Source organism: Salminus brasiliensis, chromosome 4 (assembly GCF_030463535.1).
Source record: "Salminus brasiliensis chromosome 4, fSalBra1.hap2, whole genome shotgun sequence".
NCBI lineage: Eukaryota > Metazoa > Chordata > Actinopteri > Characiformes > Bryconidae > Salminus > Salminus brasiliensis.
In genome coordinates this window covers 18,732,492-18,756,861 of record NC_132881.1, presented here as the reverse complement: position 1 = coordinate 18,756,861, position 24,370 = coordinate 18,732,492, and the positions used below count along the sequence as shown (strand labels likewise).

At 40.5% G+C, this 24,370-nt stretch overlaps 1 protein-coding gene across 8 annotated transcripts in view; it reads left to right on the top strand.

Annotated features, from left to right (window-relative positions):
- LOC140554459 (arginyl-tRNA--protein transferase 1) overlaps positions 1 to 24,370 on the top strand; it is a 320,650-nt gene that overhangs the window by 177,175 nt on the left and 119,105 nt on the right. For 7 of the 8 annotated variants that reach the window (XM_072677498.1, XM_072677497.1, XM_072677493.1 and 4 more), the window contains exons 2-6: positions 992 to 1,055; positions 3,215 to 3,277; positions 3,516 to 3,631; positions 6,545 to 6,751; positions 21,408 to 21,601. In XM_072677498.1, coding sequence (XP_072533599.1) covers positions 992 to 1,055; positions 3,215 to 3,277; positions 3,516 to 3,631; positions 6,545 to 6,751; positions 21,408 to 21,601 — 644 coding nt within the window. Of the gene's footprint in view, positions 1 to 990; positions 1,056 to 3,214; positions 3,278 to 3,515; positions 3,632 to 6,544; positions 6,752 to 21,407; positions 21,602 to 24,370 lie in introns of all 8 variants that reach the window. The other variant, XM_072677494.1, reaches the window with a different exon arrangement.

Genomic DNA, 24,370 nt, shown 5'->3' with positions numbered 1-24,370 from the left:
CAGTGTATTTGTACCTGGATACTGTGGCGCGCAGATGAAAGTTAAATTAGGCCAGAGGTCAAAACTGTATCCTTTTTAACAGCGTTTTTCAGATGGGCTCGCTCAGACTTTGTCTAATGCATACAGGTTTTATTCAGTAACATATGTGTCTCACGTTCATCATGGACACGAACGTCATGCCAATATTGCCCTTTCCATTAATTCTTTAATGCTTTGATCACTTCTGTTCCTGTATTATTTTTCATTACACTATGTCTGTTAGTTATTTCTTCATGCTTTTTGTTGTGTTAGTATATTTGTTTTGCTATCTGTTGTCAAGCAGAGGAGGATAGGATTTCCCTTGTCAGTATTGTTGCCCCTGGCTTGCTCACTAAGGTCTCAGACCCAGCTCTTTATAAAGCTGCTTTGTGACAACGGCTGTTGAAAATGCTGTGTAAATAGAACTCAACTATAATGCTCTAAGAAACTATCTGCATCAGGTATACATTTCATTATTGAGTGTTAGTATCCATTAAGTCAAAATTCTGGGATCAAATTCACAGTTCTGTTCAGCCCCTTTATAACAAGATAGGGGTTTCATTCCAGGGTCTGAACACAGCTTTTGTTTTTTTTCTGGGATTTAGACATAACTGACTGTACGTTACAGATTAATGAGCTGTTAATAGTAGATGTGTCAAATGTATAAATGCTGCATTTAAGCTCTGTATAGGTTTGTCTCTAAATACTTCAGTCAGGATTTTGTTTTTCCCTGGAATCAGAGGATGTGCTTCTTAAGCAGCTGCCAAAACTTTAAACTAGGGAATTGGTGGGAAGCTAAGCTCTCATGGGATCTGCCCAGCTCCAGATATGCTGTAATACTGTAGCTGCTGTGTGTACTTTACTTACACAAATGATCTTTTTTTTTTTTGCTGAGTGACTGTTCCTGGTTGGTCTTAAGCAGTCTGTGATCAGGTTTTGTAATTCCCTATTCCTTTTTCATGTCCTCATTTAGGTATGTGGTCCCATGCGATGACCGTTCAGGACTACCAAGATTTGATTGACAGAGGATGGAGAAGGTATGTTATCTTGGGTTTGTTTTTTCTGCTTAGATAGCCTACTAATAGAATAGGTCATTTTTCAGTTTCAATGAGCATAGTTGTGATGTCTGATGGCATATGGCCAGTCAGTGCTTTAAAAATAAAAAGAAGCCAGTGTGTTTCCTGACATACAGCAAGAGCTGGCCAACCAACCTTTTTATTCAGTACACAGTGCTGTGGGGGTCACCAGTAATTAGCCTTAAAGCAGAGTGATATACAGAGTCTAAAGGTTTAAGTGTAGTTGCTGATGCATGTCTGTATATCACAACACCATAATCCAGAATAGATAACAGTGTTGCTTCAGCAAGCCTTTTTCTTGTGTGCATTGGGAAACCTTTTCTTTCAGGAAGCCAAGTTTTGCCTGTAAGATAGTTAACATGGTCCTTAAAAGTGCATTTGTCATCTAGCCATATGCCAAGATACCTATACTCACTAACTCTTTCCATGTCTGATCCTTAAAATCAGTGTTAGATGGTCTGGAAAACAGGATTAATGTAGTTCTCTCAACATTTAAAACTAATTTATGACTGTAAAAGGCAGATTGTAAGGTATTAAGAGTACTGAAGTTTTTTCACTGCAGCACTAATTTGGTGACCTGAGAAGTACGGAAGTTTATATTATAGTCTGACATAAGATTAGTATTACAAAGCAAAAAAAGTAATTTTTTACCTCAAAAAGCTTAATTTGACAATTTGCATTAAAGATGGCTCTCTTTTTCTGCTGTACTTTTTCAGCACTAACAAACCACATGGTGCTGAGAAAGAACCACCACCCAAATAATACTTGCTCTGTGGTGGTCTGGGGGTTTCTGACCACTGACGAACAGGGTAAAATGAGGTTAACAAAGTATGCAGAGATACATTTATTAGAAAGACCTTACTCATACTGGAAGGGGCCTACTTTTGCTCCTGAATCAGATTCAGTTCTTTATGCCCTGGATTCCATGAGATGTTGGAAACTGGTTCATGTTGATATAATTGTGTCACACAAGTGCCAACAAGTGCCAGTTTAACAGGTCTTCTCTTGGATTCAGATGACTGGGAAGGCCACTAAGAACACTAAACACATGTTCATGTCATGTTTGCTTTGTGACCTGGAGCATTACCATGCTGAAAGTAGCAGTTAGAAAAAAAGGGTGGCCATTAAGGAATGCACATGGTCAGAAGCAGAACTACAATAGACTGTGCCATGCAAGTAATGACTGATTTGGTATTAATGGGCCCAAAGGGTGCCAAGAAAATATTCCCCACACTGTTACACTACCTGCACCAGCCTGGACTATTGACTCAGGGCAGGTTGGGTCCATGGATTCATGCTGTTGCCACATTTTGGTGAGCCACTGCAGACTCAGCTTTCTGTTATTGGTCTTGGACATGGTCTTCTTTCTTTGAAGCCCACCCTCCACAAGGTCCAACGTGTTGTGCATTCTGAGAGATTTTCCAGCTCAGTTCAGTTGTACAGATGAGATGTGATTCTCTGAGTTACTGCAGCCTTTCTGTCCGCTTGAACCAGTCTGGCCAGTCACTGTTGACCTTTCTCATTAACAAGGCATTTCCATCTGCAGAACTCTCACTCACTGAATGTTTTTTCCTTTATAGCACAATTTTTACATCAACTCTAGAGGCTGTTGTTCTGAAAATACCAGGGGATCAGCAAATATACCCAAACCAGCCCGTCTGGCAACAATCACGCTACACTCAAAATCACAGAGATCACATTTTTCTCCTTTTTGATGGTTGAGGTGAACATTACCTGAAGTTGCTGGCCCATATCTGAATGATCTTATGCACACTGCTGTCACACGATTGGCTGATTGTGTGCATGCTTTCATTTTGCATTTTATGCTTCACAGCAAGAAGATTGAGACGTTATTATTGTTTCACACTAGTTTCCTGCTCAAACATTTGTTTTTACTCTGGCCAGCTAAATTTGCTTGTATTTAAGATCTATCTTTAAAGCAGAGACTGGATCTTAGTCATAAGCAAGCTAGGTAGTCAAGATTGTCTACATAAAACTTAAAGATGCTTTAATGTGGCAGATCTCATGCACATTGGAGGGTTGTAGACCTTCAATTTAAGAATTGGGCCTGGAAAGTATAATGCAGGCTGTCTTAACTTTTCTGTGTTCTTTGTCTTCAGAAGTGGCAAGTACGTTTACAAGCCTGTCATGAACAAGACCTGCTGTCCGCAGTACACTATCAGGTAGAGAGACCACTAAAGAAAAGTACTAGATGTATTTAAAAAAATATATACTGTATGTTAAACCTCAAATGTACTGTTCATGTTGGCAGAGCAGAAATGTTAGTTTTAAAGGTGCATGATATGTTTAGGTTACAGGTGGTTCTAGGTTTTAATGTGAGAAGTACCCATGTGGGTGTGAAAGATAATCATTGTCCGCCAGTGCTAACGCTTGGTATGCATGTGCTTTTGTTTGTTAAAGATGCCATGCCTTGAACTTTCAGCCGTCTAAAACACATAAGAAAATCTTGAAGAAGGTAAAGAAATTCCTGTCTAAAGGGGAGATGCCAGTGGGCCAGTGTGACGATGGCTGTGATGGTGAGTTTGCCATTCAGAACTGTTTAATGCAGTTAATGCACCTGCCACTAAAAACATTGTAATCTGCCATTGTAGTCTAATATGATGTTAAGAGTACATACGTTTTCTTAAGTAGGGTTAATTATGTATTTATTATTATTTTTTTATTTCAATTATGGTAATATATGATATGGGCTCCAATTGGCTTAGCCACTAATTCACTTTTATTATAGCCTAAAGTTCAAATCCCAAGCCATGCCGATTGATTTGGCGTCAGCTGGCTTTTGAGAGAGCACAATTGGCTAGATGGGTAGATGGCGCTCTTTCCCCTCATCACTCTTACAGCAATGTTGGTGAGCGCTGGCGTCTGTTAGCAGGTGTGGTGGAGCTGGAGACCCAGTGGTTTCATCTGAGCGTTTCAGCTGACCAGCAGTCAGTGCAGCGATGGCAGTTCGAAAAGACGCAGTTGCTGGCTTTGCATGTATCGGGGGAGACGTGTTAAGGCCTTACCTTCCTAGTACTGGGAGCATTGCTAGTGCTAGGAGGAACTACAAACAATGGGGTTAATTGGCAGTACCAAACTGGGAGAAAAAGGAAAAATAATTTGGACAGTTTTGATTGTGTGACCTCAAGTATGCACATGAACGTATCTCCTGATGTTAGAAACTGCATGTAGAGTAGACTGTATTTTGTCTGATGTTTACCATCCTGGAAACACTTTGATTTCTAGGATATGCGTGACTAAAGCTTTTCTTTGCAATTGAACCTTCCATTTTTGTTGAATTATAGCATTTCCTAGACTTACAGCCTCTGTCTCACTTTCAGAAGTCAAATTGTCTGTCTGGTCATGTGATCTTAGGTGTGTTCAAAGAGTTCAGAGGCTTCCTCAAGCCTCTGGCGTCCTCTCTTCAGCGGACAGTAGCTGTAGCTGCAGAAATGTCCCAGTCTTTTTTCTCAGGTGCGCTCTCAGGCTCCCCTCAAAATCCCCTCATTCTATGTTTTTGTTCTTGCATTTTACATTCAATATATAGAGCTGGATGATGTGAAATTTTGTCCAGCAAAGCGCAATGTCAAAGGGGGATTCTGAAATAAGCATTTTTTTTTTTACCTTACTGTGAAATATCTTTTTTCCCCATTTTCTTCCCAGTTTAGTTGTTGCCAATTTCACCAAGTTTTCAAGATTTAATCTTACAATGCTACCAGCACTGGCAGGGTGAAGTTCAGCATATGCTTCCTCCAAGACATGTCCACCACTGCATCTTTTCGATCTGGTCCACACGCGTCATTGGACAGCGCAACATGCTTGGAGGAGAATCCTAACATGATTCTATTGCATCAGCTAACAGACACCTTCACTGGCTAGCATTGTGCTAAATAATGGGAGAGTGAGAAACTTTGATTTCCGAAAATAAATTTTTTGGGGGGTGGCTTTTCATTATCATCTAGCTCTGTTAGCGTATAGTGTTTGATATGCCTGCACGGAACATGTCTCCACTTGAAATTTTCACCCTGTGACCATGGTGCATGTTTCTTTGTATCTGCCAAGAAACTTCATGTTTCTAAAGATCAAATGTTGCTATCGTCTTGCACAAATGACTTCAGAGCTGAACTCGCAAGTTTTGTTTCGTGAAAATTGATTGCATGGACATTTGATATGCCGCACTGATACCGAATGGTTTCCTTTACCAGCATTCCAGTGAGAGAACAAGACTGTATGACTGACCACTAGAAAAGAAGCAGGCCACTTTGAGGTCCATCTGTCGTGTAGGTCCACTATGGACTATGGACACTACGGACACTATGGACACTACATGGACAGTTCTGGACGGAAAAATGTATTGCACAATTTATTAATTGCCCTCGACACCATTCACACAGGACAACTGTAGACTAGGTATTATTTGGGTTCTTAATTATTCTCAACACAGCTATCACACTGACATGGCACTATATATGATGTTGGAATGAGTGGATCGGTCATTTTTACAAGTCACGATTTCACTGCTCAGTTTCGAATCTGCCATCACTCAAAACTGTCCTGCCAAGAGCCTTGCCTTTTTATCAAGTTTGACCACTATTTAATTGAATAAACTGGATGAAACTAGTGATCCTACAAGGAAGATGGTTCTAATTAAGTGGCATGCAAGTGTGTGTTTGTATATGTGTGTTAGTGAAATTTTTTTTTATTGCTTTTGCTTTTCAATATAATTTTTTTTTTCAATATAAAAAATGTCATTTTGTTCAAATATTTGCATGAGACCATGTACCCAGTCTCTTCTAAAAGTAAAGCTAGTTTTTTTTTTTTTTTTTTTTTTTTTTTTTTCTACAATGTAACTTTGGTGGCAGATACTGTATATACTGTATGTCATCGCTTTCACACAAAATTTGTATTTCCAAATGGCAAATAACTTATAATAATAACGAAAAATGAATGTACAAAAAGAACCCCATCACATTTAATGCTACTGACACTGAAAGGGTGAGAACTGACACATTCCTTTGACGCACGCGACCAATTCAACATTGCTGGGTAACCAACATGCCTGGAGGAAAGCGCTAGGTACCCAGCTCTGATGCATTGGTTAGGAGACACCCATGCTGGCCGACATCACACTGACATGACGTGAGGAAAGAGTGAGCCATCTGCCATTCTGGGTTCTTGCTGCTCATGGCAGGCAACATGAGCTGGGATGCGAATCAGAGATCCTCGGGTCACGGTGGCAGCGCCTTAGTCTGTTGGACCATCATGACCGTTTACACAATGTAAAGAGCAACTGCTAGATTCACATTATGTCAGAAAGCGAATAACTGCAAAAATAGAGATTTTGTGTGACCGTGACAATACAGTGTTTAAGTATACACACAGAATACAAAGCTATGTTCAGCAGTAATGAAGCTGATGTTGATATTATCTGTGTCTGTGTGCGCGCATAGGCGAGCCAATGGACTCTGCATTCGAAGATGGAAGAGGCATGCCTCCAGTGAATCCTGTGAAAATGCAGCAGTCTCAGGTGGAGCGTCCGATCATGTCCAGCAACCCTGAGGATATCGACGAGGCTAGACCAGCAACATCAGAAACATCAAGAGAAGAACTAGCATCTTCTCCAGCAGTAAAAGGCCCACGGCACTTACCTAAACCAGGTAAGGCTGTTTAAAAAAAACTCTCTCTCTCTCTCTCTCTCTCTCTCTCGCTCTCTCTCTTTCTCTCTCTCTCTCTCTCTATATATATATATATATATATATATATATATATATATATATACTCATGGATTTTCGCTGGTTAGCATTCAAACTACTACAAAAATCCCCATTGGATCAGTGGGAGTTCTGCACATTGTTTTTTCTTTGCTCCTTTGTGATGCTTACATGTTAGAAACCAAATCATAGTGCATTCATGATATTGTCAAAGTTCTTTTACATCAGAAATCAAAACAACTGATATCACTTCAGAGTGTGTACTACTATACACCTGGAGTGATTTGGCTGCAGTGTTTTGAAGGAACTGGGAACTTATTGATCAGGGAGGTCACTCAAATTATATGCAAGGTACACTATATAGACAAGTATTGGGGGGTGCTTGTTTCTTTGTTTATTGGGAAATCAACACTATTAAAAAAGAATGTATTCTGCTTTTACTGAAGTAACTGTCTCTAATGTGCATTAAATGATTAAATGTCAATTTATGTGTTTACAGTAGGATTTACTTATATTTAATTGTAATTTACAGTAGGAGTCTTTTTAGAGTGAAATATGGTGATTAATTGTGGATATTGTTTTACATGAATGGGTATGACTAGACCTACAAGTGTGCAGAATCTGTCTAGTAAAAATAATCATAAAAAACAATGGCATCTGGTTTATTCCACTACTGTGCTTGATGAATCCTTGGAGACATAGCGTTGATGCAATGTTCTGCTGTCCATTGTGATGCACTGCGGATGGCAGCATTTACCACTTGTCGACGCTCATTTGCATCACAATGTAAATGCACCTTCATGAATAAGTAATTTAGGCACTTATTGCCACTGCAAACACCATCATTGAAAACAAGTTGGAGTTTCCCAAAAATTTGTTTTACACACACACAAAGAGCAGCTTTTATTTCACCAGTCCCCACTATGCATCATGTTCTGGTCATGTGTTTTGTTCCCTCACTGTTGGAACAGGAGATGCTGATGTAAACTGTCCCGGCGCGCACAGCCACAGCATGGCAGAAGGTGGAGCAGATGCTGGACTGTTTGCCCGATAAGAAAAGATTTAAAGGATGATAGAGGAGATTTAAAGACACAGACACCTACTCTGCATATGAGTACAGTTTTGATCAACAGTTTTAGCAGATTGCTATCAAGCTAATCCAGTAGTACTCAGAGTAAGCCTGCGAGTTGATAGATTCACTTCAAAGCTGCTGTGTATAAACAGAAGTCTGTTACAAGCTGCAAATGTCCATGTACTGTTCTGAGTTCTGAGAGACAAGCCGTTCTTTGTGCATTTTGCTGTCTATATTTTAAAGCTTGCGGTGAACACCTCTCTACCCTCATCACTCTTAAAGCTCAGGCATCTGAGATCTGGGGACCCTGCACTTTCCTCCGAGCATGTCAGCTGCCCAGCAATGCCACACCATGCTCTCTCAGCACGTTGTACTCTCTCAAATTGCGGCCGCTGATGGCAAAGCGGCACGGCTCAGAATTCAAACTCGCGACCCCTGGGCCACAGTGGTAGCGCATTAGACCGATTGAGTTTGAAAAGAAGCAGTTCGTGGCTTCACATTATTCAGAGGACACATGTTAAGCCCTTACCCTCCTAGTGTCGGGAGCATTTCTGTGTTGAGGGAGGCTTCAGGAGAAAAAGGAGAAAAATATGGCTAATTTTCTCAGTTTTAATTCCAAATGACTAATTTTACTCCAAGGAATTAAATTAAGCATTTCAAATTCCTTTTTGTTTAATGCATCAAGAAACAATTTCAAATGCAAAACTTTAGGTGTAAATTGGCAACTCATGGTGTGAAAGTCAGCAATGCAGTGGGCTATTTATTAAAGGAAATGGAAAAAAATTGATGTAGTCAAAACTCCATTAAGCCCAAATGGCACAAACACACACGCTGGCACTGTCATTAAACATAAAAGCTTAAATTCAAGCATAAACATTTTCTCCTGGTTAATTATTCACTGAACATTCTGAGTTAGAGGTAGATAATGTATATGTGCCTTTTTTTATACAATATTTGTATAATAATAATCATATATATGTTGTGTACACCATGCTTTATTTTTTTTTGTTTGAGCTTTCATTTCGTTTGAGCAACTCTCAGTAAAGGTGTCTGAACTGTAGTCCTAATAGAGAACTATCAACACAGTGATCATCAGTTTGTAAAACTTGTAAAATATGCCTTTCTAACTGAAGCCCTATAAGAAGTTTCTGCAGCAAAGCAGCAGAGGGCAGCAGATCTTCACAAGCACAAGAATGAGTGCGGATTGCCTACTGCAGTAGACACCAACCCTCCTCCTGGAGAACAACCTTCCTGCAGGTTTCAACTCCGAACCAAAACAAACCAAACATTCAACCAATCAAAGATTGTGTTATAACAGCAGTACTTGGCTATAACAGGTGGGGGCAATTAGGACATTCGGATCCAGAGACCAGGGATGATAGCTCTTTAGAAGAGATCCCCACTCTCAGGAAAGCCAAGAATTCAGCGTAATGACCCCTCCATTTGCAAAATACCCATGAGCAGGTCAGATATCATGACGATTTGAACCTGTGTGCAGAATTCTATAGCACAAAACACTGACACCTAAAAAAAAAAAGTCTGGCAGACTTGCAAATTCCACAATTGGGTGCAATTTACAGCCCAAACATGCCTGAGTGAAACAGAGTACTTCCACACCTCCCAGAAACAAGCGCCCTAGGAACGCTCCGGAAACAGCAAAGATTTAGAGACGCTCCCTAAAGGAGGGGAAACCTGCGTCCTTCTTTCTTGCCCTCTCCAAACCGAAAACACCTGGTGACAAAGTTACGGTAACTGACTTTATAACCACCTTTATGTCTTTATCGCCCTGGATGCAGATGGGAGTCTGGTGACTGTTTTGCAGGTTTCTAGCAGGATTTTTCAGGAGAGGTTTAGAACAGAGCCAATCAGTATGTGTGCAGATAATCCACAGAGAAAACGGCACGTAGCAGTTCTGGCAGATATGTTGTTGTTGATTTGGCACGGCAGACCTTTTTTATTTATTTTCTGTGCATAATCACAAGTAGAACAAATCCTTCTCTTTTTTATTATTACTTGTAATACACACCGATCAGAGTTACTGAGCGAACCCTGTTTGTTGTTTAAGAATTGTTGGCCGTTTTCATTGCAGTTATGTGTGGTTCTGACCTTTGATGCAGGACGTTAACTTGGAGTAACAGAGCGAGTGTGTGTAAATGAGCATGTGTGTGTGCTTTTGGGCTGCAGGATGTGGGCATAAAAAGTTCAATAAAGTTGTTGTATTTTGTGACGTCAACATGAGACGTGATACATAATGATTAAATAAGTGTGTCTTTGACTAGGTGTGCAGCCAGCTGTTTTTCGTAATTCAACAGATTCTGCAAAATCAAAAACTAAGAGCTCCTCGCAAACTTACCTAAGCAGACTTATGACCTAGATTTAACTAAACATTTATTTTGCTCACTTTCATGTTTCCTAAACATACCTTTAACCTTAACCCAAAACCCCAACCAAACCCTAAACCTAGAGTTTTTGGTTACTTCTAAAGGCAGTAATCTGCTGAGGTTGGATCGGGTGGGTTGGATCCAAAGTAGCTCTTGATGAACAGGGTTTGAAACCCACTGCCCTGTGGACACATACAACACGTATCAGTGATGTATTAAAGAAGGTAGTAATTCCATTAGAGAAATGTTCTGTCAAAGCCTGTTTGTAACAGAATGATTGCAAAAGGATGTGCCCTTAAGGGTCATCTTAAGAATCCTTAAGCCCATTTAACACCAGAGGCTATGTGGCATGACATGTCTTTATTGTTCATTTATTGCTTAAATAAACTTTATGTAGGCTAATGTTGACCATAGTTTTGTAAATTAGCTGGTAACAAACCTAATTACAACACAAAATGCCACTGTTAATGACCTCAGAAGAATCATTCAACCCCTTCATGACAAGTCTTTAGTACTTAGTAACGCACCTTTTTTGCTGTTATGACCTGCTGCTACTGTGATGCATCGCCAGACTTGCGCTTCTGGCAGCGTTCCTGAGGAATCTTAGGCTATTGTTTATGGGCAATGGCCTCCAGTTCACTAATATTCTTGCGTTTTTTTCTTTTTAAATCCCACCAAAGATTTTGTATGAGGGTCCAATTCAGGCGACAGTGACCTCCAGTACAGAATCATCCGGGACTTCTTTTGACACCAAGCCTGGGTGGACTTGAGATAACTGTCCTGTTGGAAGGTCCAATGACACTCAAGCTTCATCTGCCTCACAGAAGGCACAACATTTTTTTCTAGGATTTCCTGATACTTGATCGAATCCATCTTGTCCTCCACATGTCACAGGTTTCCAGGGCCAGAGGAAGCAAATTGGTTTCTGAGCATCACAGAGCCACCACCATGCTTCACCATTGGAAATTCACTTTAATCTAGACTTTTGCTTAAACACCTGAATGCCCTTAATGGTGATGCAGGTTTGCTTTTATACGTTTGATCATTTTTGGAGCTTTGGAACTGTGTGTGTAGCAGAGTGGCTAGAAGGAAGAGTTTGGGGAACACACTGCTGCTCTAATATTAAACACAGCAACTAATGCTAGTGCATTACCACACATTCAATTAGTACAGTCTCAAGCTGCATGTTTGGGGATATGCGACCTGGAAATGGAAACAATCAAAATATGGTTAATCATGGTTAAACGTGTGTGAGAGTGTGTGGGTATGTTTGGTTTGGTGATTGTGCCAGAAAAGCCCTGGTAATAAAAGTGTCTCTGTTCCCCACCCTTCGGCTCTTCAGTGTGTGTTTTCCTCTCATAAAGCACTGAGCCAGAACCAACACGCACACAGCCTCCACCCGCTGTTGATAATATATATACACACTCCACGCTGTCCCCTTAGGAGGACGCAGTCTGTTTGTGTTTTGTTTTGTTTGTGTTTTAAATTTGTTTCTGAAGTTCTGAATTGTTCTGAATCATATAAGAGTATAATCTGCTCCTTAAGCAAAAGTGATCCAGCTGTGTTAATTATTGAATTTGTTGAGTTAACTGGGGTGTGTGTGTGTGTGTGTGTGTTTGAGAGAGAGAGAGAGCGCGAGAGATGGTGTCATCCATTTGTTGAATGGTTCGCAAGGGGTGAGGCTGTGAGCTTTTATGAAGTGTTAACTGCTGGAGAGGGAGAATGTGTCTTCCGCAGGAACAGATCTGTCAAACTTTATCTGCCCCCTTGAACACCGTACCTCTCTGTTAAGTACCTCTGTTTGTGTGTGTGTTTGTTTGTTTGTGTGTGTGTGTGTCTTTGCTTTCTTTGTGTGTTTCTCTAACATTTAACAGAATATATATGTATGCTGCAGTAAAGTGTCAAAAAACATTTTACATATTTAAAACACCCAAATGAAGGCTGTCATGATTAGGCAGTTGGGCTCCTTGGACTCCTCAAGACAAGCCTTTGTTAACCCTTTCAGCAATGTGTGCTACAGTAGATCTTCTGTGGGATCAGATCAGACAAAGTAGCTCTTGCTATGTGCATTAATAATCTTTGGACACCCATAACCCTGTTACCAGTTAATCAGTTGTCCTAATATGGTGGGATCTGACCACTGCATACCAGGAACACCCCACAAGGTGTTTTGCTGTTTTGGAGATATTCTGACTGACAAGGGCCACATTGTGATGGCTAGACAACTCAAAATGGATCTGATCCTTATACTTATCCTTATATGTCCATATTTCCAGTTTCCAACACATGACCTTTTAGAACTGACTCTTCACTTGCTGCCTGATATGTCCCACACTATGACAATTGCCTGTTATTCAAATTACTTCACATGTTTTCAAAGTTCTTGCTAGATATGGAAAAATCGCTCTGCTATGTATCGGTATCGGAGTACACAGTGAAACGAAACAACGTTCCTCCAGGACCATGATGCAACATAGCCAGTGCATACAAAACAAAGTTGCAACACAAAAGTGCAACACAATATATGATCAGGTCATGTTTGTGAGTTAACCATTACAGCAGCTCTGTGCGAGGCTCCTCAATCACAGGACGCTCCAGTTCTTTGTTCAGTCGCTAGATGGAACTATAGGGATAGCGCACAGCTGCAGAAGCCCATTAGAGTGAGTGAAGACATCTATTAATTAGTTTGGGTTTTTTTTTTTTAGTCTGACTCAAACTCAAATGATGTTTGTTGAATGTGTAAAACTATCATGGTTTATGGGGGAGGCAGAGTAAAGACTTTTAACACCACTAATCTCTCTTGTTATGACCGATTGCTGTATGTGTGATGCAATTCACAAATCATATATAGTTTTTTTTACAATTAAAAAAACAGATCATCAAAAATAAAACAAATACTGATGTTGTTTAATGCAATTGTTTGGCTGAAGTGCATGTATTTTTATTTTTATGCACACTTTTATAAACGATAGCTGAGACTGTTACCACTCCATTACAATTTGCACTGTGCCTTTGCTTACTTGTACAGTCAATATCAAGCCATTATTCAAAAATACAAAAAGCCTTCCTTTCATACTATCGTCATACACCATACTTTCTGGCCTGTCATACACTGCATATAACACATCTCTAGCAGCCAGTTTTTAGGAAAATAGGCAGTCAGGCCAGTCACTTACTTGAAACAAATAAGACATGTTCATCATTTTTACGTGGTTCTTTTCAGTAATAATTTGAACACTCCAAACCTGTTCAAGCTCTGCCCAGCAGGGGTTGCTGTGCACTTACTTCATTAAATTGTTTATAGTAGTCAAGTTAGCCAGCATGCTGATGTAGTTAGCGCCTCGGCTGAACACAGCAGAGCACACAAATCACCACTCTGAAGCCAACCAGAACTGTTAACCATGCTTTTTAGATATGACTAGGTGTGAAGCACTCTGCTCTCTTTAGTAGCCTATGAACTTAGATTATGTAATTACCTTCACTTTGACTTGTTTACTGTTTATGCAGGCAAATAGCTTAGTAACTATTCCCAAAGTGGTGCATTTTTTGTGGTCAGGCGCAAACCACAGATGTGTAGTGTGGCTGTAGCTTTACACTAATTGATAGCATAGTGTATAAACAGAGTTTTAAATTTTTTATTAAGAGATGACATGCAACACCCCTGACACTAGACCAACACACGCCCCCTCTGACACGTGCGCAGCCAGCCACACCTCTTTTTCGCTGATGCGACGTCACCAGGCAGCACGCCTGGAGGGAAACGCTGTATACCCGGCTCTGACGCACCGGCTAGCAGACGCCAGTGACAGCCAGCGCCAGCCAGCGCCGCACTAGAGTGATGTTGGGGGAGAGCGCCATCTACCCACCCTAGAGAGAGCAAGGCCAATCTTGAGGCTCCGGCTGTCGATGGCTAGCAGCGTGATCAGGATCCGAACCAGCGATGCTCTGATTGCAGTCACAGCACCTTAGTCCGTTGCACCACCCGGGGCCCGCAAATGAATAATTTTCTTAGTGGCATGCAAATGTTTGGGCACCCCAAAAGATTTGAGTTCTCAATTGTTTTAGTGCCATGGTTTCAGACATTAATTAGCTTGTTGGGGTTATGGCTTGTTCACAGTCATCATTAGGAAAGGCCAGGTGTTGCAAATCTCAAACCTATATAAATACTTTATCCTTAAACCTTGTACTGACAGTAATTCATTGGCTACTCTAAGCATTCTAAAACTTCAAATAACTAATGTCCACAAAGTAGGGGGAGGGTGTAAAAGAGCTTCAGGGAGTCTTTTTCTTTCTTTGTAATGGTGGAAGGTCAGTTGGAGGTATGGAATACCAAGGAAACCTTCCAAGAGAGCTGTTTGTCTGATTGCTTAAAACAAACTCAAACTCCTGTTTGACTGCAAATAAACTCTGCAGAAAATTTTAAGCAGATTCAAGAGTAGTGGGGATGCACTGTTCTATTGTGCAGCAGCACAAGCAGCAGCAAGTTATCTAAACAACCCTGATGCAAATTAGATTAAGTCCTATGGACTCATGAAGTGGAAGTTGCAATTTTTGGAGAAAAATGGGAACAGGACACCTTTCCAACTGTTACAAATGGGGTGGATCTGTCAGTTTGGGCTGGTGTTGCAGCTGGTGGCACAAGGGCCATTTCACTGGTAGAGGGAAAAATGGATTCAATTAAATGTCAGCAAGTTCTTTATAATAAAGATGTTGATGAAATGAAGATGAGCTTTTACAGCAGGATAATGATCCTGAACACACCCAAAACATACCTCGAGGCACAAGCTGAAGGTTTTGCCATGGCCCTCACAGTCCCCCGAACTAAACATCATCATAAACATCAAAATTCTGTGGATAGACCTCAAAGGAGCAGTGCATGCAGATGACCCATGAATCTCACAAAAGTAGAAACCAGTTTCGCATGCCATGTATTAGAATCTTGGACTAACTGTTTAATATTCAGTAATAATAAAGTTTTTATTTTATTTTATTTGGTCTTTTTTTCCCCCTCTCAAGTTAATTATTCAATTGTCATAATTGGAAGATCACTTAATTTCCGTTTTAATTCATAATCACAGCCTATATGAAATCCTCAGTGATGAAACGACCTGGATCATTGAGTCACAGCACACTTAGGTCGACACGAATAGGTCGGACAGTAACAGGACGCAGGCCTGGTCTCTGGCCGTCGCCCAGTGTCTGCTCTGCCTCTTCTGCTGGTGTTTACTCTCACTCGGAGGGAAACCGTTCAGCTGGCCGCTCATCCCTCCGCCGTGTTTACAGTGCCCGTCGGAAATGTTCCTTCTATTTAGCCATACAAAAGTATTAACAGGAAAAAGAAAGAAGGTGTGCGGATGTTGCTAGGGGGGCTAATCGTCGCCTTCATGTTACAGATAGGGAGTGGAGAGCGCGTGCCCTTTGGAACAAGAGCGAGGAGAAGCTGTGAGTGAAGTCAGAACTTCTAGTCCAGCAGAAGACATCTTTTAAATATTAAACAAAACCGCAATCCATGGGGTCCAAGCACAATTCTGCAAGTCAGTGTGCAAGTATAAGTTTAGTTTTTATGGAATCAGACTTTTTTGTGTTCTATTCATACTGTGTGTCTCTCTCTCACTCACTCTGTCTATGTCACTGCCACTCTGTCTCTCTGGGGCTCAACTGTGCGGGGTGACTGGCCAGTGGGCAGGCGTGTGGGCGGCTGTTTAGTGGGTGCTGGCACAGGGACAGGCAGGAAATGGCCCCGCTTCCCTTATTGCTCCAAACAGGATGTCGGCGTGTAAACTGTTGACACGGGACGCCCGGAGCGCTTGCAGGACCTGGCATTGGGCCAGTGAGGCGAAAGGGAGAAGGGAAGGAGGTGTGCACGTCAGTGTACAGTGCACTGTAAAGCAAACAGAGAAAAGCCTCTGTCCATCTGGGCACAGTATGGAGCTTTGTGCTGTATTTATCCTAGAGCATTGGAATGGTTGGTATTTCACAAAGCGGGACTGAGCTTATAACATAAACTAAATGTGAGTCGATTTGGAAATCCATTTGGAACGGACCATAACTGCAACGGAAGTGGAGGATATTGGATTAAATGATATGAGCAAATGTGCTTTAGGAAACAGGCTTGCTTTAAACTTTTCACATGAAACTAACTGATAGCCTAACTTTTTGAATAATTCTGTTAGAGTTCTTAGTGCAGAAACTAATGTGAATGTTTTAGTAACCGTTTGGCTTGGCATCTTCTTTGTCCCACAGGGCTCTATTTTAGGCTCTATGAAAGTGATGGTAATTATGAGAGTACCACAGTTATGATGGTGAAGAACTGAGGTGTGGCCCAAAAAGGAAAGTAAATGATGACTACGTATAGGGTTGTAATATTCCGGGAATGTTCAAAGTTGAGAAATTTACTATGGGAACGAATGGGAATTAACAGGAATTAATGGGAATAAATTGGGAATATTCAAAGCTAAAGGTAAGAAACTTGCATACAGTTGGTAAAAATATACTGGAGCATAATCTTGGCTAAAATAATTAGATATGATACCAAAGCTGCTCCTCAGTCCCAGGCACATGGCACATTACACACTTCAGGGCTGTTGAGACCACGCCCCCTGCATGCACTGTTCATTCCTCCATCACGTGTACAGCATATGTCCAGATGATTTCTAGAAACCTGACACTCACCATTTCCCTTGTGGGAAAATACACGCTATTTGATTTTATGTTAATAATGAATAATTAGCATTAATGCTTGGTTACAGAAACCTGTTGAACTAGTCTAGCGTGGTGTCAATAGCCCTTAAGTAAGTAATGTGCTATGTGTCTGGGATTGAGGAGCAGCTTTGCTATTCAACTGTATTGGTATCATATCTATTTTAGCCTATGCTTCAAGATTATGCTTCAGTAAATTTTTTTACCAACTATATGTATATTTCTCACCTTTAGCTTTGAATATTCCCATTTTACTTCCATTAATTCATGTTAATTCAGAATCAGAATCTCTTTCTTTTGCCAACTATGTTAGGAATTTTAATTCCCATAATTTGAATTTCCATAATTACCTGTTTATTGTCATGGCAAATTTATTTACTGCATATTTATTGACTGCATATTCCGAATACCGATAGCAATAGTGCACCTTTTAAAGTTAAATGACGTGCAAACCTACTTTCCTGCAGAAGTTGGATATGCAGTGTTCCTTTTTCAGTAGCTCTCTTGTTGGTTCTCAGATGGAGTTGGAACACAGTATTACTGAAAATGACGTTGAGCTTTAAAGATTAGTAGCTGTATGGACTCCTTCTTTCCTTAGCACCGCTAGAATTGCGTTGCTCTTTCCCCTCTTTCATATTTGCTGTCAAATTCCATATGGTGTGGCTCCCTCTGTGAGCTAAATGCTGAGTGTGTGGCAGGCTTCCAAAGCTTCTGCTCTGAAGCAGTAACAGTAAGGAGTTCCATCCTCTCCACTCAGTGCTGCCTGTCCTCCTACAGTCCAGGAATACCTGCATCTCCTCTAGGGTGCCCCGGGCCATAGCAACAGCCTTCTCTGTGCTTTCATTTAAACACTAGTGGTCTGAAAGAGTCTTGCAAAAACCAGCGGGAGTCAACAAACAGAGTGCATGTTGTTTTACTACCTCTGCCGCAATGATGTCATGTTGCTAGAGGAGGGGAAAATGAGTTCCATCTCCACAGAAGGACCAGATCCTGCTATTTACTACAGCAAGGTGGACACAGAGTCTTACGATTCGCATGTGTGCTCACTATGCGGCTTGCAGAAGCATGCAGAAAGACTCTCTTACACTGCTGCTAACTGCTGTTTAGCAGTTGCTGGAAGAAACTGGTATAGGCATGCACACCCTTAGCCCTGCAGCTGCCCAACAAGCAGTGATCAGAAACAGGCTCTCACACCCAGCAAAATGACTCTGAATGTAGAATTCACACAGTACCTGCTCTTGATTATAGTGCTTTCTCTCAGTGTTAATATCTCCAAGTCAGAACCAGGGTTGGGTGGTATAGCGGTAACACTGTATACCCTGGCATTTTAAAATGTTGACAATATCTCCAAATAAAGGGCGGTATTTCAAAATGACAGCATGTCTGATGTCATATTTTTGTGCTTTGTCTGTCTAATACATGGCATGACATTTTCCCAGTGAGCATTTAGGGGGCCATAGGGTGGGGGGCTCTGTGGGAGCTCATTAATTGGTGATTTCACGCTTAGAAAAAAGTTGGTTTAACAAGTCTACTAAATGTGTCCAAAACCATCCAAATACTCCCAAGACCATTTACTTTACTCCTAAGACCTTTACACAGCCTTGTGCTATAGTGTTTAACCTGCTAGCTAAGTCTAGATAGCCGGCTACGAGTCCAAACGCGGCAGAACCAGTCTCATTTCGCCTTTCTGTCACTCCTAACACCAGTTCCTCCACTTTGCTCTAGTCTATACTTGTGTCGGCTGCACAGGAATTAGTCAGCAGGGATGTCTGATACTCGGTGGATCTGTAGATGATCTAGCTAAGCAAAGACTAGCTTGGCGAGTGGGTCACAGATCCACAACCACGGGAAAAAAACAAAATTTTAAATTCAGCTTTCTGTCCTTTTCTGTCTTTCAACAGCAGTTGCTCGATCGGAGTCATTATTGTCTAAACATTTATAAGTGGGACTGTACATGCCGGGAACTGCTGGACTTAAAAATGATCTTGCCATCTCCTTTGAGAACTCACTGGTCACTCCATCTACAGAAGCTCGAAGTCTTGGTGTAGTCATGGATGATCAGTTATCATGTTGCAAACGTAACTCGGTCCTGCAGATTTCTCCTGTACAACATCCGGAGAATTCAACCCTTCCTCTCTAGAGAGTCGCCCAGGTGCTCGTTCAGTCTCTCGTCACTTTAAGACTACTGCAATTCTCTTCTGGCTAGTCTCCCTCTGCGCACCATCCAGAATGCAATGGCGCGGGTCGTCTTCAATGTTCCTAAATTCAGCCATGTTTCTCCACTGCTGCATTCTCTTCACTGGCTTCCTGTAGCTGTTTCCCGCATCAGATTCAAAACCCTGACGCTGGCATACAAAGCCAAGAACGGACCACCCCCTCCATACTTGATGGCAATGGTCAAAAGCCGATCCGCACTAAGAGCCCTTCGAGCTTCAAGTACAGCTCGGCTCGACCTGCCATCCCTCAAAATCCACGGAAGACAAGGCGATAAGCAGAGTGGTCACCTAATTGACTTGTTTTTAGTAGTGTCTTAACTTAGCGGAATCTTTCATTTTAGCCTCTTCAAACTAGCTGAGGTTTTTCTTAAGTTAATAGTAAAGCACTTTTGGAAGTCGCTCTGGATAAGAGCGTCTGCTAAATGCCTTAAATGTAAATGTAAATGTCAGACTTGAATTTGTTCTGTGGTGAGCAGATTGTAACTAAGCTAATGCTAACCTGCTTACGTCTCCAGATTCACAGAGGTTACATTGGTAACTGTCAGGCTGATGTTTTAAGATTTATTTGTATTATTTTATTGTCACTTGGACTGTCAGCCTGTGAGCAAACGGAACTTTGGGTCTGATTGTTTTCTGGTTTTAAAGTAATATCGGATGAAATTGTAATATTGCAGAGATGTAAATTAAATGTACTTCTAATGCTTCTCATTCCAACTTAATACATGTCAGAATCAATTAATATGAATGAATATATGAATGAATGTGACATTAAGTCATTTTTTTTGCCATATACGCAGCCGTAGCTCTTTACATACAAAAAGTTAATTATTGTAATTATTGTTGGATCTTGTCATTCCACTGTTCATTAACATCTATCCATCAATGCTTTTCAATGCTATGCTAGGATGTTAAAGTAATGATACTAAGTTTAATAATAAGTTGTAAGTAAATAGTAATTTGTTTATCATTAAAAAGGGATACCTCTTACTTTCCTGTGCACAGTGGGGTTGTGATGTCTTGACCAAAATAGGTTGCCATTGAAAGGCCATTGAAGCATCATCAGCAGACATATATTTGAAGTACTAGAGACTTGAGAAAAAGACTTAAGTAGAAGTATAGGTTTTCTTTAAGCACCATACTTAAGTGAAAGCATTAAAGTATTCAACATTTTTTGTACTTAAGTATTTATTCTAAAATTTACTACTTAATTACTGAAAGTAAAAGTACAGGTATTGTGTTATATAGTTATTACAGAAAGCAGTAAAAAGTCTGAATATCATAGTTTATATTATTTCAAATGCTTAGACTTAATTGCAATCACAATTCCTTTGGCTGCAGTACAAGAACAGGACTTTAGAAGAGTTCATGTACATGGAGTCTTCAGTTAACTCTCTAAACAAACTCGCCCAAAAGAAAGGCTAAACAGACTCGACAGCAACTTACCGCATACAAGTGTTTCATATGTAAAAACAAGTGAGGAGAGCAGCTTAAAACAGCTTAACTCTTTGTAACAAAACTAAAAGATCTCAGTCCATTAGCTCCACATACAAGTATTTGAAGGTGGTGAATTTCTTTTGGTGGTTCTTCTATCTAGAAATAAACTAACAAAGCTCTAGCGTTAGTGTTCTCACTGCAGCAGTGGAGTGAAAGGAAGAACGACAGCATGTACGTTCACAGCTTGATTGCTTGTTCTGCTCAGTGTTGAGGCAGCTTCATCAAACCCAGTGACTGTGTCATCTAGCGCTCTGGCGGTGATAATGTGGGTTTAAAATGATTTGTACCATTTTGTATAGTTGTAGCGAGTAACAAGCACCTAAAAATGTAATGGAGTAAAAGTATTAAACTCATCCAAAATATGTATTAAAGTAAACATGGAAGTAGGAGAAAAAAATAATACTCTAGTAGAGTACAGTAGTGAAGTAGTTCTACTTCCTTACTATACATCTCTGATAATCAGTGATAATTCACATAATCAATGATATCAGATGATATTAGCCAACCAAGATATTGGTCGGACCCCATATAATTCTGGTCCAGAGAAAATGTGTCGTAAGCAGCCAGTTTCAGTGTTCAGAAGTATTCAGAGTTCCTTTTATTAATATAACATTTTTTATGAACTCAATGGTCAACCATAAATCTGTAAAAGTCAAGGTTTTCCTTTTGGTATAAAAAAATGGTTTACTTTGAGTATACAAGATGAAATTTTAATGACTTCTGCTTTCTTTTTGTCTCAGGGGAGGGAGCGGATCCTAGGAAGCCTCTGTGTCGAAAGGCGAAGGATCTGCGGAAGGAGCGGCGGCTACAGAAGGAGCAGAGGCGGCAAGACGGGGAAGCCTTGACAAGTCCAAACCCAACGCCCAATCAGCCCAAAAGCTTGGAAGAATTTATAACAGACTCACTACCAGATGACTTGCTCCATCGCCTAGAGGTCAGAAGCTGCCCACTTTCATATCACAATGACATCTGTAATGTCTGCTATGCCCGTAGGTCCTACGTTTTCGTAATGCAAAGACAAACAACGAGATTGGGTATTCTAGACCAAGCCATGTCTTCTAGACACTAATGTAAAAGAGCTTTATGACACACAAACAGGCCAGTCTTCCCATTGTACTGATGTATGCTTCCTTGCTTTTGCTGCAGTTGCTGGGGTGAGGTCAGCATAGGTAAAGAGTCCTCCTTTTGTGCCTAATAAGCAATGCTGTATAAGAAAACAGTCTTGTGCCTCGCTTGTCATTGTCCCTCGAGACACCACAAGCCGAGGCTCATCCCTCAGTGAACTAATCTCTTGCCTGATTTGATTGACTGCAGTATGTCATTCAATTTTCTTAAGTGGATAGCGGGCAATGTCAGCCTCATTTAAGCGAGCTTACTGATGCACTTTTGCTCATCTTGTTTACTCATAATACAATGTGCTGATGATTCAGAAACATCACAGAGGTATATGGAAGAGGTTTTAGTTCCAAAATCTTGGGCAATATTTGACCTGTATGAGTGAGGAAATAGGTGTTACTGTTCTTTTCATACAACCTTTTACGAACAAAAACTTAAACTGGATAGCATAGTGGAAAAATACCCACACATCGAAGACTGAAGAGTTTCGTGTCCATAAATGAATGACACCATTGGAGTCCTTTGGTAAAACTCTTGATAAGTGCTTCTGCTAAATATGATCCTCAGAGGCTTGGAATAAACAGACAAGCATTTGCAATCCGTATTTTAAATAATGTAATTGCATGTAACTGCATTGTAGAAAGTTCAGTAATTTAGAAAACTTTCTAGACCTTTCCAGAATAACAGAGTTGCAGATGTTTTCGAAGTAAATCAGAAAGCTATATCAACATCAGGATCCTTCGATACAAACACATTGTTTAGAAAGCCTCATATTTTGAATGTAGTGATTAAAAATTGAGGCAGATTGTTTTACTAAAAATACTGTGAAGAACAGAATGATGTATCATCCCAGAATATATATGTATATATATATATGTATGTGTAAAAAAAAAAAAGAATGATAAATCAATACCATTTAGTGTCTAATAAGGATTAGGTGATAGGTAAAAATATTATATTGTGATATTACAATGTTTCACAATAAACTATTTATAACGTTTCGCATGATCACAGTAGTGGCAGACAGTATGACTAATTATTATGTTTAATATGAAAAATAGTTACATGTGATTCCAAACTAGAAATATAAATGTATACAATATAAGTATCATTAATAATTAACTTCCCCAGTGGCCCCATAGAGTTGCTTAATGTCTTCAGTTTTTTCCCTAAAAATACTTTTGTGTGACATCTCGGCCACTTAAAGCTAAAACCCACCCAGTGGCGTTCATAATCTCTTTGACACGTTTCAGCAGTGTGCTGTTAAGCTGCAGTCCTTCTACTGTGTTAGTATCAACCCATCATAATAGAAATGGAGGACTGTGTGCTGGGATGATGTATTGCACACATCCTTTCCAGCCCTCTCTTAACTTTATCACCAGTGCCGAATAAGCGGTGTTCTGGGAAGCTGCCTGAGGTCATTACGCCTGGAGAGAGTCGAACGAGAGGACGTGCTGCTCCGGCCTCTTAATGAGATGTTTATACATGTGCAAATCAACCCCACTTGCAGTGCACTTTATCATATCTCTTGCACTCGCTTGCCGGACAGCGTGAAAGATTACACTTACAAATTGAAGGGCCGCTATGTAAAAGTCAGTGTTTGTTCTTTTGGAGTGCAGTTATTTTTGTAATCACTTTTGTGATATGCTGTCACAATTTGGCAGTGTGTCTTGTTCTCATCCCAAGTGCATATGATTGGCAGAAACCCTTTTAGTTCAAGGCTTGACCTTCACAGTTTCAGCAGAAGCAGTAGAACAGTGCAGTGAATGTGTTGGATGTGTAGAAAAAGAGATGTTAATGAGCAATTGCATTTGGGCGTGCCAAAGGAATTTGCAAGTGTATCTCAGAGTATGTTCATACGGGGTCTACCGGCAGTGGCAAAAATCCCAGTCTACAGGAACTTTTCGAAAACTGACGGAAAGGAGCCAGCTTGTGAATGGAATGAATGATTGAAAATTGCTTCGTTTCCAGGCAAAAATTGCTTCTAGAAGTCAACACAGGTCTTTCACCACCAATTTCTGAAAGAACACTCTGTAGGGAACTGCATTTTGTCTGTCCCTGTTCATCAGTTTTGTCTTTGGCCACAATTCTCATACAGATTGCCACAGCTGGTAGACCCGTATGACCATACACTTCGCTACAGCTGTCAATTCAGCCACTTCCTTGGCCTTTGGCATGCCCAAATACAATCGCTCCTTTTGCCAATCCTTAACATTTGCCTTGCGACCCATTTTCCACACATCCGACAAGACATCCACTGCACTGTATCACTTCTTCTCACCCTATGAATCCCTGAAGCCTGGAAGCCTGGAAGCCTGAAGCCTACCACTTTAAACACAACGTGACACTTTTTGTGTTGGGAGATATAATGTTATAATGTTGAGATATAATGTAAATGTAATAGCTGTTTAATCAAATAGCAGTTGTTCAAATTTAAATGCCATTATTTGCATATCTTACTATGCATTTATTTGTGAAATGCATTCAGACATATGGAAAAGTGCCATATTAAAGAAATTCTTATTGTCACTTTTTCATTACCAAATTTTATTTTCAAAATTGTTCATATGACTGTAATAGCAAAGCA